Below are 16433 nucleotides of genomic sequence, written 5' to 3'. Positions count from 1 at the left end.
CCCTGACCCACCCCTTCCAAAGAAAAGAAACATACCGTAATAGTTAAGCTCATCCATTAACGATCTACTAATGTTATTCCCGAGGATGGTTCCACGTACTCATACAACAGGAGACCAAGCGTCGAAGCACACGGCAGCCCCTCCATAATTCATCTTCTTGAGAAGATCCCCCGACTTCGCAGTGTTATCTGAAGGTTAAAGTCTGAGCCTTATCCTGTGTGGGATGCTGGATGACGCCCGTGGTTCATTGATCGTTAGAGCCGAGTAGCCGCACACTTTGATGAGACCATGGAAGTAAAGTAGCAGGTCCCACGAGCGAGTCCCTTGGGTAGCGCCAACGGCTCATATCTAAGACGTTCAGGCTCCTAGAACCAGGCATCGGTCACAGGTGAGCTCCTGACCATCACCAGTCGCTCCACTGTAAATGAATACAAATGGCTTCAGCGCCATCGTTCCACAGCTGCTCACTTTACAGGGGTGGCCTATATATGCATCCAATGAGTCTCAGGCTCTCACTACGGTACCCCGGGAGAATTCCATACGCACATTTACTGCCATCCTTCGCACACAGCCAGCCTTCCCTCCCCCACCTCTCTGAATCTCCCTATCCCTCCTAATTAGAGTAGATCTGAAAATATACCTGTGACTGCTAGGAGCTGTACCGGGAGCCACAACTCATGCATTGAACATAAACACCTACTTACAAACAGTACGAGTATTCATGTACATATTAAAACATGATTTTTTTTTAACACAGCCTTTTAAACACCCATCTACGATTCATCTACCACTTAATCCTTACTTTCAGCTTCACCCAGCTAAGACACCAGCTCAAACATGGATTTTATAGAGAAAAAGTCTATTTCACACCTGATTTTTTCCCGATTTTTCCTTCTGTCATTTTCACACATGAAGGGATGTGAAATTAATGAAAAACGTAAATAGGTTGCGGACTACATATCTGCCAAAACAATGCTGTTAAATTTAGCACCGGAATCCCTAGCCTCTGTGCTCAACATGTATTTAAAAAAAGAATGTGCTGCCTCTTCGTCTGCACCATTTTCTTTCAAACGTGTCCGCTTTTCCTTTTAGTACATTTTTTGAGGGTTTAGGGCTAACGAAACAATAAAGTACTTTTACTTCTTCCATCCTGTGAGGAACACAAAAGGCTGCCCGCGGGGTACGAGTGAAACACGTGGTCGTGGCCGGGGGACCTCCTCCGTGCAGTGCGTAAACCCTACTCAGAGAAACGGAGTGAGGTCACCGTCACGTGACACTTGGTTTGTGTACAGAGGGAATACTTGCAGCAAGTTAACAGAAACATTTAATCAATTAATGCACCTGATTGATCCATTCATTCGGATTCCATAATCAATAAAGTACTGCTCCAAAGTGAAGCGCCACAAATGCAATCTGTGAATGAATGATCTGACTGATCAGAGCCCGACCACCATTTCCTAAAAGATTTGGGTTTCTTACTCCTTATTGAACACATTGTAGGGCCCGACTGGTCTACACTGCGTCATGAAATGGGCAGCGCGGCTGGAATAGCGCAGAGCGCATCCTGGGCCATGGAGGGGCACTCAGTGCACGGCGCACGGACGGCCATCTGCACCGTCATGCCAACCGTGCAAAGGGTTCAAGGGCGAGGAAGCACACCTATCCCGTCCCCTCAAGCCTGGCAAACACTGCAGGGCGCAGCTTTGGCAGAGCCAGCCGGCGAGCCCCCTCTAGCGCCGGGGCAGCGACGCTGCATGCACCGAGACAAGCACACCACGCCACATGAAATGCTGATCAACTCAAAGTATGGCAGAACGGAACCCAGGGGAGGCAATGCAACGGGCGGCATGACGCGGTGAAAGGCAATGCACACAAAGCAGCTTCATGCTCAGCGCCCTGAACTAATGCAGCAAACAGGAGGCGCGCGCAGCAGAAGGCAGCAGCCAGCGGTACCTTGCGTGTCGTCGGGGCCTGCTTCATGGTTGCAGAGAGGGAGGGAGGGCAGAAGAGAAGGGAGAGAGCAGAGAGAGAGGTTAGCACACTCAAGCACAACACAGACTGCTGTAGGCGCAGGCTCCGCCGATCCGTGCAAATGGCTGCCCCGTCCTCCCTTCATCTGCCGGTCAGCGGAGGGGGGAGGCACCGCACGCCATGGCAAGGACCCCGAGAGTGCCAGCCCAGGCCCGTTCTGTGCCCCGGCCCGGATTACATCACCTCCCGTCTCCAGGTCCAGGCGGTCCTCCCTGCCGGCTCTGCATCAGTAATTGATGCTTCGCACCGAGGGGCGGGCGGAGGAGGGATCCAGGACACATGATGTGCTGCTGTCGCCTAGCAACAGCCTAAGCTCAGCTGTCTCCCAGGCTAATCGGAGTGCATCGGGTCCAGGCCGCTCTGGGCACGGTGCAGCCTGCTCGGGTTTCAGCTCCCATCACTGCAAGTTCAGGCTGCACAGATGGGTACCACCGACCCCACCCCCCTGGTTTCATCTCCCATCGCTGCACAGATGGGTAGGGTACCACCAACCGACCCCACCTCCCACAGGTTTTAGCTCACATCACTGTACTGCACTGTGCATTGTTTTGCTGCAGCCTGCACAGATGGGTACCAACGAGCCCCCCACCCACTTCCTCGCACCCCAGGTTTCAACTCATATCACTGCAAGTTATGTGCAGCAGCCTGCACAGAATGGTACCACAGCCCCACGCCCTCCCCCACTCCTCTTGTACCTCAGTTGTCAGCTCCCATCACTGCAAGTTCTGTGTCGCAGCCTGCACATATGGGTATCGCCCCCCACCACCATATCCCAGGTTTCAGCCCCCATTACTGCAAGTTCTGTGTTCTAGCCTGCACAGATGGGTGGCACAAAATCATATTTAGCTTGTGTTTTTCAAAGGTCTCCTTAGATTACTGCCTCTAAGCATTCTTATTCAGCGCAGTGGGGCTGGCACGAGATAGAACCATGTATTTAAAAGTATGTTCGAAGGCGATCTATCAAAACAAACACGGTCTAATTTGTGCTGCTAAAAGAAACAGAATCTAATGAGATTCGTTCCATGCCTACACGTTTCATGCATTACCCAAGTTCTGACAGCCTTCACCAGGCAGCTGTGCACCTCAGCTCCCCGTCAGGGTAATGAGGTGGGGCAGGTCCTGTCCTGTACCCGAGGCGCACCCAGTGCTCTGGACACACTCCCGGGATGGGACTGAATCCTTGATCAGAAGAGTGTCATCCAGATTTGCACCTCATGGGATACTGTGCATGACAGGGACTGAACAGACACAGGATGCATGGAGTGATCTGAAAGCAGGGCTAGCAGCACGGCCAGTTACTGTCTGGAGTGCACCAGAGGGAGAGGTGAGGGAGCTAGGGATCCCCTGGCATCTGTGAGGAGTGCACCCCCCTCCCCTCCCCTCCAGTATTCCCGCACAAGACCGTGTACCTAGAAAGACGAGTAGATGCCCTGCGCTCGGCATCCTGCCCCTTCCAAGCAAGGGCCAAATGGACTTGGACGGCTCGTCCAACGGACTCAAGGAACCATGTTTATGGAGAAGGAACCGATGTCAGCTGCTCCAGTGAGCAAGGGACACTCAATGCGATTATTTGTGATGCATTAAGACCCACAATGGGGCAAGTAAGCACCACCCGAGCTCTCCAGCTAATAGCTCTGCTCTCTGTTCCCAGTAATGTGGGTCCTTCAATCTCCACAAACTCCTAAAACTCACTTTTGAAGAATACGTGTCCAAAGTGTCCAGGCTCCAACACTACACCTCATCTCCAACCTCTAGCACTACACCTAATCGCTGACCTCTAACACTACGCCTTATCTCCAATCTCTCAGACTACATCTAACACTTGCTTATCTCCTCTCAGACTACATCTAACACTTCCTTATCTCCAGCCTCTCACACTACGCCTTATCTCCAACCTCTGGCACTACATCTAACACTTCCTTATCTCCAACCTCTCACACTACGCCTTATCTCCAACCTCTCAGACTACATCTAACACTTCCTTATCTCCAACCTCTCACACTACATCTAACGCTTCCTTATCTCCAACCTCTCACACTACGCCTTATCTCCAACCTCTGGCACTACATCTAACACTTCCTTATCTCCAACCTCTCACACTACGCCTTATCTCCAACCTCTCACACTACATCTAACACTTGCTTATCTGCAATAAGCCTGGGCAAAGCACTACGCTACGCTCGCGTAGTTTGCGAAGTTCGCGCTACTTCGCACTACCGAACTGCACGTAGCACAGTGCAAACACGCGTAGCGTAGTGTTGCGTAGTACTGTGGTCATTTTTTGCTTGCTCGCGGTCCTCAACATCAAGTTGGCGACCGTGAGCAAGCAAAATGACATCCCGGCGAGACTTTTTCCTTGTTCGCGATCAGCAACATCAAGTTGGCGATCGCGAGCATGGAAAATAAACCTCCCGGCGAGATTCCCAACGCGAGGAGGTCAGGTTCCTCATTGCGAGTGGTCGCGTATGCTCGCGATAAGAAACTACCAGTTCGCGTTTAGAAAGCTGTCGCTCGAGTAAAAATCTACTCGAGCAGCAGAAAACTACAGCTCGCACTGTGCAAGATGCCATTTTCAATGATTGCACAGTGACGGTTGCTTGTCCGCACTGTGCAATCATTGAAAACGACATCTGGCACAGTGCGAACAAGGTCCTACGCAGTTCGCGAAGTGCTACGCGTAGCTCGCGTAGTGCGAACTGCACTTTGCGTAGCTTCGCGTAGTGCTACTTCGCGAACTACGCCCAGGGTTAATCTGCAACCTCTGACACTACATCTAACACTTCCTTATCTCCAACCTCTCAGACTACAGCTAACACTTCCTTATCTCCAACCTCTCAGACTACGCCTTATCTCCAACCTCTTAGACTACATCTAACACTACCTTATCTCCAACCTCTCACACTACATCTAACTCTTCCTTATCTCCAACCTCTCACACTACGCCTTATCTACAACCTCTGGCACTACATCTAACACTTCCTTATCTCCAACCTCTCACACTACGCCTTATCTCCAACCTCTCAGACTACATCTACCACTTCCTTATCTGCAACCTCTGACACTACATCTAACACTTCCTTATCTCCAACCTCTCACACTACATCTACCACTTCCTTATCTCCAACCTCTCACACTACGCCTTATCTCCAACCTCTGGCACTACATCCAACACTTCCTTATCTCCAACCTCTCACACTACGCCTTATCTTCAACCTCTGGCACTACATCTAACACTTCCTTATCTCCAACCTCTCACACTACGCCTTATTTCCAACCTCTCGCACTACATTTAACACTTCCTCATCTCCAACCTCTCACACTACATCTACCACTTCTTGATCTCCAACCTCTCACACTACGCCTTATCTCCAACCTCTCACACTACATCTACCACTTCCTTATCTCCAACCTCTCACACTACATCTACCACTTCCTTATCTCCAACCTCTCACACTACGCCTTATCTCCAACCTCTGGCACTACATCCAACACTTCCTTATCTCCAACCTCTCACACTACGCCTTATCTTCAACCTCTGGCACTACATCTAACACTTCCTTATCTCCAACCTCTCACACTACGCCTTATTTCCAACCTCTCGCACTACATTTAACACTTCCTCATCTCCAACCTCTCACACTACATCTACCACTTCTTGATCTCCAACCTCTCACACTACGCCTTATCTCCAACCTCTGGCACTACATCCAACACTTCCTTATCCTCTGACACTACACCTTACCTCCAGTGCCCATCACTCCTTCCTCAGCCCAGTCTGCCTACAGAGTGGTTCATTCAGGCTGTTAGCAGCCCCAGACTTCCTGTAACTGGGCCACGTGTGGATTCTGTTCAGCTGTTAAGGTGCCGACGCGATTAGTCTTCTACTCTTGGATTCCCAGATGCTCGGATATACATACAGTACTTAACACTCCCTAGGCCAGTGTATTTGTATCTACCGAAAGGTGAAAGATAAACTGGAGTATAAGGGGCTCTACTATAAAAATGTGCATCTAAAAACTAGGAAAAGCTTGAAACCACAGCGCGTTGCCTTGAAGACCGAGCTTCGCTGGCAGGAGCAGAATATTGCGTCTTTGGGGATTGTTTTAAATACTGGATTTGTGCATCTTCCGCCACATGCTATATACTTAAGGGAATGAGCTGGTTTTTAAAGAGCAGCCTTGCCCAAAGAAGCACCAGCAAGCAGCGGGTGCGCTTACCACACATGGAGGGTTGGAGGTAAGGCAAAATAGGTGGTCATCGAGAAGGGTTTACTGACCAGGAGCATCCCACGTGCCCGAAGAGGGCAGGAGTAAAGGCGAGCATGGTGATCCCTTCTGGAGACCGTTTAGAACTTCACCCACTCGAGTAAGCAAGAGTCCATACAACTGTACAGAGCTCTGCACTTCAGGCATGCCATTCCATGTGAAGAGGCATATGTTCACACATATAGGTACACCCTAGTGCCACAGGGCCAGGGGAAAAGACCAACTGCTTATCTGCTTCGCCCACTTTATGGGGCATAGTGGACCTCTTCCAAAATCAAAAATCAACTACACATCTTTGAAAATCAGAGTCGGATGGACAGTGGAAATACTTTGCGATGGGGTTTTATGAATAATATTGATGTTAAAAAGCAAAACAGAAGTGCCCATAATATACACCCGAAAAGAATGGTCTTCCCTCAGCTATCCTCTACTATCTGGCGCTCCTTAAATGACCTTGCTTCATTACGTGGATAATGTAAACATTATGGTCTATACACTTGCCTTCACCTTTACTCTACATATGGGACTTAACTGTGCACCCTTCTCCATCCCCTTTTGCCCATTCATGGTTTGCGTGATAAGGTCTAGTGCTACACCTTCTACATTCCGTGCCATCTTTAGACATGTTAAAACAGGTAGCATCCCCATAAGGTGGAGTATGTCCCCTGGGCACTGGTTAAGAAGTCCTACAAGAGGGCGTTAATTATTAATTTCCTTGTTTAACACAATTCTCAACATCCGTTGAATTCAGTTTTTTAATGAAGATATTGCTGCATCACAATATATTTCCTTATTTCAAACTGTTCACACTACAATTCCCAGAATGCAGTTGTTGGAATGTGAATTTCATTTAATCCTAATGCATTTCGACTGTGAGCCTTCATCTGGGGATAGTCTGTAATTTAAGTGTGTGCTAATATTACTTTTATTCATAAAATAATTAGAATGCCACTTAATTAGACAAGGTGAGTGCTCACCTATTTGTTCTCAGATTCCCTCGTCTTACTTCAATTAGCTCTATTAAAAGGAATTATTAAAGGCACACAAACCTATACCTTATTGGTTTACGGGATTGCTTTATTTTTTTCTGTGCCACTTATGCTTGTCTTCCATGTTTTCCGCATTATGTTGTCCTTTGGTAAGATGATGTACAATTACAGACATTTCATTCTATGAACTGTAATACAATGAATTATTTTTTACCATGAGTACATCTTGTTTGACGCAAGGCCTATGCTTCTTAGTACTGCACTTTGGATATTTAATTACCAATAAAATTACAAACACTAAAAAACAAAAAAGGACTCGACTGAACACAGTGATGCCCAGACACATCTAATAGATGCACCATTGGGGAACTGTGCCGCAATCGGAGTCCACGCGCTGCGGATCGCAAGCTGAGGCCAATCCCCACCGGCACGAATGTTTTACTGTAAGAAGCTTACACTGGTTTGAAGCCATGCTCCTCTGATTAGCAATGATTGAAGGCATGGAGCCTGCAGCCCAGATAAGCAGCTTGGGATAAATCCCACAATTCTTCGATAAATTAGCAGTCTCCATTGTGGGACTTGGTGAGCGAGCAGAAAGGAGGACAGAGGGCTTCTGTGCCCCACACTGTGCGGGGATGAAGGCTGGACTGTCAGAAGGCCCACACTCGGCCCTATTCGCAGGCCGGTCACTGCTCTACAGTGAAGACTTCAGCTTGGGCCAAGAAAACCAGAAAACAGAAGATAGCAAAACAGAGCATCAACTTGCACGTCCCTGGCTAAGGGTTACGGAAGGCGCAAGAGCCACAGTGCTACCCATGCAACTGCCCGCCACATGATTCCAGGAGGCGTGTGGCACTAGAGAGGGAAAGATGCCACCATAGTCCTCACAACATGGGCCAGAAGGGTCACTGCTAGAGGAAAGCCAGAAAGGGAAAAATACGTCGAATACATGTTTCTCTATTATTCCATATAAAAAACAAAGGTATAAAGGGACTTTATACTTGGGTGGAAATCTTAGGTTAAAAATATAATTTTAAACTCAAAACAAACACCAAAATACAAAACCAATCACCAGTTCTAGTTAACTGAAGTAACACTGCTTAGGACCTCACATATTACATCACTAACATGTTCCATTACATCATTGATACCATCACTGATGGCGTCCGAAATGACATCATTGATGACAACACGGTGCATGGCGGCAGCGCGAGTTCTAGCTCATTCAGTTAACAAGAACTGGTAAATTACCGTTTTTATTTAGTTTAAATATGTTTAAACTGACATTTTCACCTAACTAGAAAGTCACTTTAACCTTTATCACTAGTAAACAAAAAAAAAACTAAGTGGAAATTCCAATCTTTAACAAACCTTTAGGGAAAAATGAGAGAAACCCAGAGTAATAAAATCAGACAGACAGAAGTTTAAGAAGGGTGAAAATGTAGACTTGTCCTTTAAAGAGGCCAGCAGCATCAGTATCCATCATGCCCGGCAGTGGTGGCTACCTCAGCTCCCTTTTCCGAGCCCTCAGGATGCTGAATCCATGACAGAAAGTCATTTTGATGGGAGCTGTAGGGGTTGCCAGTGACTTCAAAGAAGTCACCCAACAAGAAGTATTAGGATTAAAAGGAACATTTCATTTTCCTTCATGGAATCCTCCTCTATTGTCATGGGAAATGAATATAACAAAAAGGATATCCTCAAAAGGATGTGGCAGAAAAAGAGAGGATTTTGGATAAATAGAAAAATATTCAATTAAGAGGTGTAATAAGAATCCTTGACATATTTAGCGTCCAAATAGAAACAGTAACTGTAAAAGTGTAAAGTAATATCTTGCAAATTTACAAAATGGTGACATTTTTAACATGAGAAGGGATCTTATTTTTTGTTTTCTGGTAACATTAAGACCTAAACCTTTCCATCCATAGATGGGTTGTTCGGACATGGGTAAACTTGTACAAATGGGCCCACAGTGAACTGAAAGCCATTTCATTTCCCCAAGATCTCTGGGTCTAAAAGGGCAGAAGTGCAAGGCTTATGACACCCAGTCTGTGTAATGATCTCTCTGCCGGAGACGAAAGATGGTGGAATACAGGGGGAAATGAACGGATTAATGCTGTACGCAGATATCATCTTAGGTTGAGAGGTCAGGGTCTTCAGACCAATCCTATTTTTATAAAAGGTCACATACGCATAAAGCTTGAATCTCAATGATCCCATTATCTGATATGATACTATTGAAAGACTCTGCCTTCTAGAGAGGTAATACAGGGGGATTTCGCATATACATTCAAACGTAAGACCCATAACTTTAGGAATAAGGAAAAGTTACTTGCAATTGTAGCACTTATCTTTCAAGTCACAAATGTTAGCCTGTATCTAAAATATGCAAAAAAAAAATTTTTTAAAGATGGAACTCCCTATGCTTCATTAAAACTACTGCTATACAAACTCTCTGGCTAAGTTTTCTGAATTTCAGTTTAACAAATTAGATAAATAATACTTTGTTACTCAGGGAGCAAACCTCAACAGACGGATCTTTTTCAGATTTTTCCTGATCTTCAAAAGGGTATGCCCAACTATACCGGCTCAGGGGTTCTAGATACAAGCTCTGGAAATGATGCATTAAGTTACATGGCAAAAAGGTCTATCCGATGGAAACTTTAATCTGATAGCGATGTCCAGCAGCAAGCCATTAGCGACCCATTTGTGGTTTTCATTGTATCAACTGGTGACAAAATCTGCTTGAGAATTCTGAATTCCTGAAGATTGACAGCCTTTATACAGAGATTGCTGATCTGAAGCCGTTTTTAGATGGTCTGAGCTTTCAGCCTTTGTTTGCTGACCTAGTGTCGGCTCGTTTGCTTATATAATGCATTATGATGATACAGTGCTTTTGAACTAGGAATTAACTCATCAGAAATGGCACGACACTCCCTCCAAGAGATCCCTCACTTTTGATACATTATCTATTTAAGGAACCCTGTTTCTTGGAGTAGTGAGGCCGCTCTCCTCTTTTTGAGACAACCCTCTTGAGAGCCAGATATCAGAAAAGACTTAAAAACCTGGCTGTTCACTGGATAATCTGCCCCCTCTTTAGGCCCCTGCTCTTTTTACTGTTATGTTTTCCAGCTCTTTCTTTGGTCTGGAGCACAAAAGCGCCGGGACACTCCTTTGGAGTAGCCGTTGCGCTATAAAAGTCCCATTTAACATAACATAACATAACAAGCTGATGGAAGGAATACAGCTTCTCCACTACCCCTTTCATTCGTCTTGCACCATCACGGTAAATACCATCACATGGAGACATCCCTAAAGCAGCAGCCCAGCAGACTTCTCTCCGAGGTCACTGGACTTTTAGGCACCGTCAAAAAGCCTCATGTAAAGTTTTACATTTGTGACAATTAAAATGCATGATGTCATTCTTCGACAGCAGGCTGGACACGAACAAGAGGCTGTGATCATCATAGTGAACAGTGTGACATGTTGGCAAAATGTTCCCAACTGAAGGAAACACTTTCCCCTGACCTGTGTCAAAGGTTGCTTCTAGGTAAGAAAGACACTGGACTGGCTGAGGCGTAGACATTTGACAAATGACCTGAAAGCAAAGATGAAGAAGGGGCGAGAGATGCTGCTGTTTGGAGGTTTTGAATTGTTCTCTGGTCGCGAGCCTTGATGAACCTGTGAGCGTAGAATGTACCTCAAGCGTGTAAAGAAAGGCAGCTACCTCTGCCGTACACTTGGAGAACCTTTGAGGTGCTGACTTCACACTGGAGGCCGAACTGTGAACTGGCAGTGCAAGTCCGCAGTATGATCCATAGACCTTCTGCAGGGATGGGTATATCAAAATAAATCAATCCACTGAGCACATCCAATGCCCCCGCTTGAGCGGAGGGAATGTTTGCTGAAAAGCCGGCATCCTGAACCTTTCTCTTGGTCCAGAATTGGCCTGTACAGTCTTTTTGGATCGTTCCTCTGAATTAGATAAAAGGCTTTCCTTGGATTGGATCTATGGTGGCTATTTAAAAAAAGTATCCATTTATTTAATAACAGCAGTTTTTTGTGTGCAGAAGATTTACATTTTGGTGCCGTTTCGATGGGGATGGCAGTTTGAAATAAACTGCATATTTACATTCCACATTATTCAGCCCCCATTTGCCACTGTCAATGCTTTGCCACTCAAATTCACTTTAGATACGCCCCCTCCAACTAAGTGACGTAGCGAAGAGTTGAAGTAGGGGAGTAATTGCTTGTTTGGATCCTTCCCTGTTGAGGAAGACGGCTTCCACCTCTGACGGAATAAACAAGACTGTTGTCGTTGGCTTGACCTACTGAAAGAATTGAATGCTCGTGTGCTGGCCGCCTCCAGCTATACTTGAAGGACGATTTAAAAATGCATTTCCTCTTTTAGTCCTACAGCCATGAAGGTTTCCATCTTAATGTGAATCCACAGCCTTTTGTTGCTGGTATTACATCCTAAAAAAACGAAAATGTGAGCCAGAAAAGAGGCCATTCATGATCTTTAAGTGAGTTTCCCTTCTCAGAGTTGCCAGGTCAGAGATTTTGACGGTAAACCTTTTGCAGGACTACAGAACAGCTAAACTTGCAGACTCTATAACCATGTATTACTTGGCTGGACACTGAGAGCTCCCCATTATTAATCTCGGAGAAGTCCTGTCTGCGATCATATAGTAGATCTTCCTCCAATTTCTAAATAGTCTCCTCTAATGACCGGTCACAGTTTCCAAAATAAAGTCTTGGCACTTGCTACTTTTAGGAGTGTTGCTGCTGTGCCACACACTTTCCTTCCAGCACCATCCATCCTTTTGCTTCCTTGGAAACACTGATGTTTCAGGAGTCAATGGATGCCTCTTCCAAACAGCAGACACAATGGCAGCCAGGCATGATATTATGATTGAGAAAAACAGGACCCAGCTCAGGAGGGTTATATCTTCGTAACAGCTCCAGAGCTGCCCAATTTGCAGTGAGAGGAATACAAAATGTGCTGTCAACAAGTTCTGCAAGGCTGGGAAGGAGAAGTAACAAGAGTCTTGAAGTAGAACTTGGTAAAAGAGTTTAGCTAATTGCAAATATTTAGCTTGCAGTATTTTCAGTGGAATATTCAACATCAAAGGCCACTCACGCTAGGACATCTGGGAAGGTAATTATATCAACCACTGGGGAAATTCTCTAAGGGGAAGCCAGGAAGCCTCGTAAGGCGGAATCAGAGTGCACATCAGTATGCTCTCTGAGAAGCGGTGGAGATGCCATTCTCTCTTCTGTGTCTTTGTTGGGGTGGAACCAAAGGTCGGTTTTGTATGAGGCTGTGATGGGGGACCAGGGTCTCTGGAGATACAATAAGTAAGACTGGAATGAGTGGATCATCAGTAAAGAAGCATTCTTTATCATGGAGGAACATAGTGTGCCTCTGAACCAATAGAGCTCTGGTCTTGGAAGAAATGTACACAGTTGGAGGGACGTCTGACCTGCATCATTTATTACCACCGGGATAGACAAGTTCACTGGAACTGAAGTCACGATAAGAAGAGAAACGGGTCATATGATGTTTCTTCTGAAGTTTCAACCCTATTGACAGAGCATGTTGGCATTCTACCCTCCTTCAATGTTTTCTGGGAATATCCCCAATGACTATGATGATGGCTTAAATGTCTCTTCCCCTCCTGGAGCAGCTCCTGTGGGAGTCCGTTGTAGTAGATCGAATGGCCACAGTGAAGAGACACCCTGCCTGGAATCTTGTCACCCTCCTCGTTTATCTCCTTGGAGCGTAGGGCTTCCAGCCTTCCTCTGGGGCAGGCGCCTCACAGTCGTTAAGAGCCCTTCCTATCGTTTTGTTAAAAACAATAATACAATCCTTTGTGGTATGTGAGGCTGGCTGGCAGGATATACACAAGTTGCTGTGTATCTGAGGCGGTTTTCTTTTCCCCCAATGGGAGGGGCACGTCATAAAGGTTAAAGTCACTTGAAGGGAAATATTATCAACTTCTAAATGTAAAATAGGTTGAAAAATTAATGAGGATGTTAAAAAGTCAAATCAAAGAAGAATATGCCAAACAGTAACAAGACCCATGGAGTGTTTAGAGATCCTACTAGCACAAGCCAGAAAAAAATCACCGAGAGGCAACTGCCACCAAAAAGCATCGTGGGACGTCGAAGCTGCTGCATTCTCAAAGGAACAGCCGTTTGGTTTTGGTATAGATCATTTTCCATACATGTTTGTTGTGGTTCTTTCCTTTGCAGTTAAAGTTAGAAATGCAGTTTTAAGTGTTTTTTATCTGATTTGCTAACTGGCATATTCTCAAAAAATGAAAAATCTGCCTGAGATATACTATAATGGGGTGTTATTTTATTATAACACAATAACCTCCCAACTTTAAATATACAAATGGCTTTGCCTCATATAATGGAGAGGTAGGCGATGCGAACAGGAATGTTCTAACATTTATGACTTTCAATGAAGATTCGACAATGCAGAAGATATACTAGAAAATCTACTAATTAAATAAATATGCAATTACAGCTACCGTGAAAAAGGATGTTTATAAATCCCTTTCTTCATAAGGCATTACAGCTGCAAGATCTGTCTTTACTATGAGAATTGCAGACTTCATCTCAAAAAGAAGTATGGCAGAACAGCTTATGCTTGGCACTTAGATTACCGTTGTTTTGTTGATGCAATTTGAAGGTGTAAGCGGTCTCTATGAGAAGCCGCTTTGCGTCTTTCAGGAGGTCCACACATACACAAGCTGAGGCTTTCATATTGGTGTTTTATGGAACCAGAACACCAAGCTCAATTATGGAAGGCTGGGTTGCAGGATCTGACCATGAAGTCATGATAGAAGGTCCAGTCTACACAACAGTGGGAGAGTTTGCCAGGAGGAGGTGACATCTTGAGCAGTTAGGATCATGCGTGTGCTGTAGTACCTGAAATTGATCAGAACAGCAGGAATAAGCGGAATCAGCAGAAAGATGCCAAGAAATTTCTCTGTCCAACAGACCAAAAAGGCATTCCCTTCACTGCAAAAGAATTTGGACCCAGATCTTTGGAATTTGCTGTTTAGTGAGGTAGTAGACGGGCTAGCTGTGGGAGAATACATCAGAGAAGCCAGCACTTTGCTAAAGACCCACGTGTAGTTAGTTATAAGTACAAACAACATAATTGCAAACTGATAGTTCTGAGACCACCCAGTGAACCTCAGGAAATACCTGATTAGCAAAACAAAGGCCAAGCCTGGAGATCCAGCAACACCATGGGGGCCAATAAAACATGGCTCAAGGACAGCGTTTCAAACATGCCCAACTGAATAAAAAAATATTAAGAGTTGGAGATCAGTTCTTCTAGGTCACCCAGAAATAAAGCGAATAGAATAATTTGCTTAATTCTTCCAAAGTCAGCAACAATATAGCCCCTTTTTCAACAGGACAAGAACATAATCCTTCAAAATCAAGGCATGAGCTAGAGTGCATGCTCATCCTGGTGGAAGGAGATCGGCCTGGAGGGAGTGACAGGGCAAGAAGGGCATAACCCAAGCAGAGGGGCTGGATCACCCAGCATATCCATCGTGATGGTCTCCCAATTGGTGAAAAAAGTGGAGACCCTCATCCCCGCTGGAAGCTGGTGGTGTTGAGGGGGCAGTCAAAGACGTTTTTAAAGTAGCAGATCCAGTGTCTGATTTCGGGGGTTAATAGCTTTGATTCTTGTTGATGATGATGATGTTGCTTAGATCCACCTTTGTAATAAAAGGATTAACTTAGGGGAAGAAGCTTGGACCAAGACTCTTCAGAAAGGATGCAGCGCCAAAGATTTTGATCACAGGAAGCAGGCCTGTGTGATCGAGAAATTTGTTGGACTGCCGAGCTCGAGGAGGATTTCTCTCAGGAAGCTAAAACAGGTTCCTGTAGTGTTTACTGAAAGGTAGTGGAGGCTGTGAAACTGCAGAGGAGGGTTGCAAGATTTCAGTCAAAATGTTATACTGGTCCTCAGTGATGGGTAGCTCAACTCTAAACGCTTCTGCTGCTTTCCGCACCCCGGAAGTGGACAAAGGGTTCTTCTGAAGGAGGTCTAGAGAAATAAAGGATGTCCCCTATATGAGGTATATCTAGACCACTTGCATTTTTATGTCCATGTCAGTGAAACTCAGAGATTAGATCTAGATTCACACTGCTGAGGGATGGTGAAACAAGAACAAAGGCCAGCAGGCAACTTTATATGTCACAATGCCTTCACATCCTGAGCGTGGGTAGCATCTGCTCGCAATGCCATAGAGCTCAAGGGAGAGGGCAGTGGTTTCAGTATCCACTAGAAGTTAAAGTTTAACAGTCACTGAAGAAAGAAGTGAAGATAGGGAAAGTCAGAAGATTTTCTACAAGCTCAAAAGTAGCAACACATTACATACTTATGTAATATCAATTGAGTGGTTATATTGTTCACAGGCTTACCACCAAACTCTCATCAGAACACTAGGCAAGAAAATACTTAGTAAAAACGTGAAATAAAGTGCATCATTACTACCTCAGGAAGCACAGGTACTTCTGTTGCATCCTGTCAATGAAGAGCAGACAGGCTGCCACATAAGAAAAGTAGTGAATCAGGATAAAGGGTATCCATTTCTTGAATGCTTCCAGGTAGAATTGCATAGTTTGTCAACCACTCTACATGTGTCATGAGCAATAACTCTGAGAAGAGCACAAATCAAATAGAGAGATATTCTGGACCTCATTACCAAACAGAGAGCAATACCACAATCTCCCTAAAGCACGGTGGCAGTGCTTGAAGGAATGTAGAGCTGTGTTCTTTTGGTCTTGGAAAGATGCCTCAAAAGCGCCATGGCTTTTTATGGTAAAGGAGTATGAAACAGATGTCTGCTATGGAGGCTTCCTAGAAAAATCATCACAAGCAAAGCAATGCTACTGGTAGTCAGAGTCCCAGGACTTGTAGAAGACAAGAGTAACACAGTCATTTGCTGGGATCACATAAGGTTCACTTTCCAGTTCTGGGGAACAGTTATTTGTATTCTGTTGATCATAAGAGTGCTCTAAGAGGTCGAGTCGGTGTGTCGCTATAGGTCTACCAGGTCGCTGGCATACAGTTACAAGGCCTACAGGGAAAGACTTGCCGGTTGGAAATAAA

The 16433-nt window shown here is 45.3% G+C and overlaps 1 protein-coding gene across 11 annotated transcripts in view; it reads right to left on the bottom strand.

Annotated features, from left to right (window-relative positions):
- DCTN1 (dynactin subunit 1) overlaps nt 1-16433 on the bottom strand; it is a 733647-nt gene that overhangs the window by 329999 nt on the left and 387215 nt on the right. For 5 of the 11 annotated variants that reach the window (XM_085642808.1, XM_085642810.1, XM_085642814.1 and 2 more), the window contains exon 6: nt 1954-1974. The exons of 5 other annotated variants lie outside the window; for them this stretch is intronic. In XM_085642808.1, coding sequence (XP_085498934.1) covers nt 1954-1974 — 21 coding nt within the window. The remainder of the gene's footprint in view (nt 1-1953; nt 1975-16433) is intronic. One more of the 11 variants, XM_085642809.1, reaches the window with a different exon arrangement.

The sequence above is a fragment of the Triturus cristatus genome, chromosome 2_2 (assembly GCF_964204655.1).
Source record: "Triturus cristatus chromosome 2_2, aTriCri1.1, whole genome shotgun sequence".
Classification (NCBI taxonomy): domain Eukaryota; kingdom Metazoa; phylum Chordata; class Amphibia; order Caudata; family Salamandridae; genus Triturus; species Triturus cristatus.
This window is presented reverse-complemented; position numbering and strand designations above follow the sequence as displayed.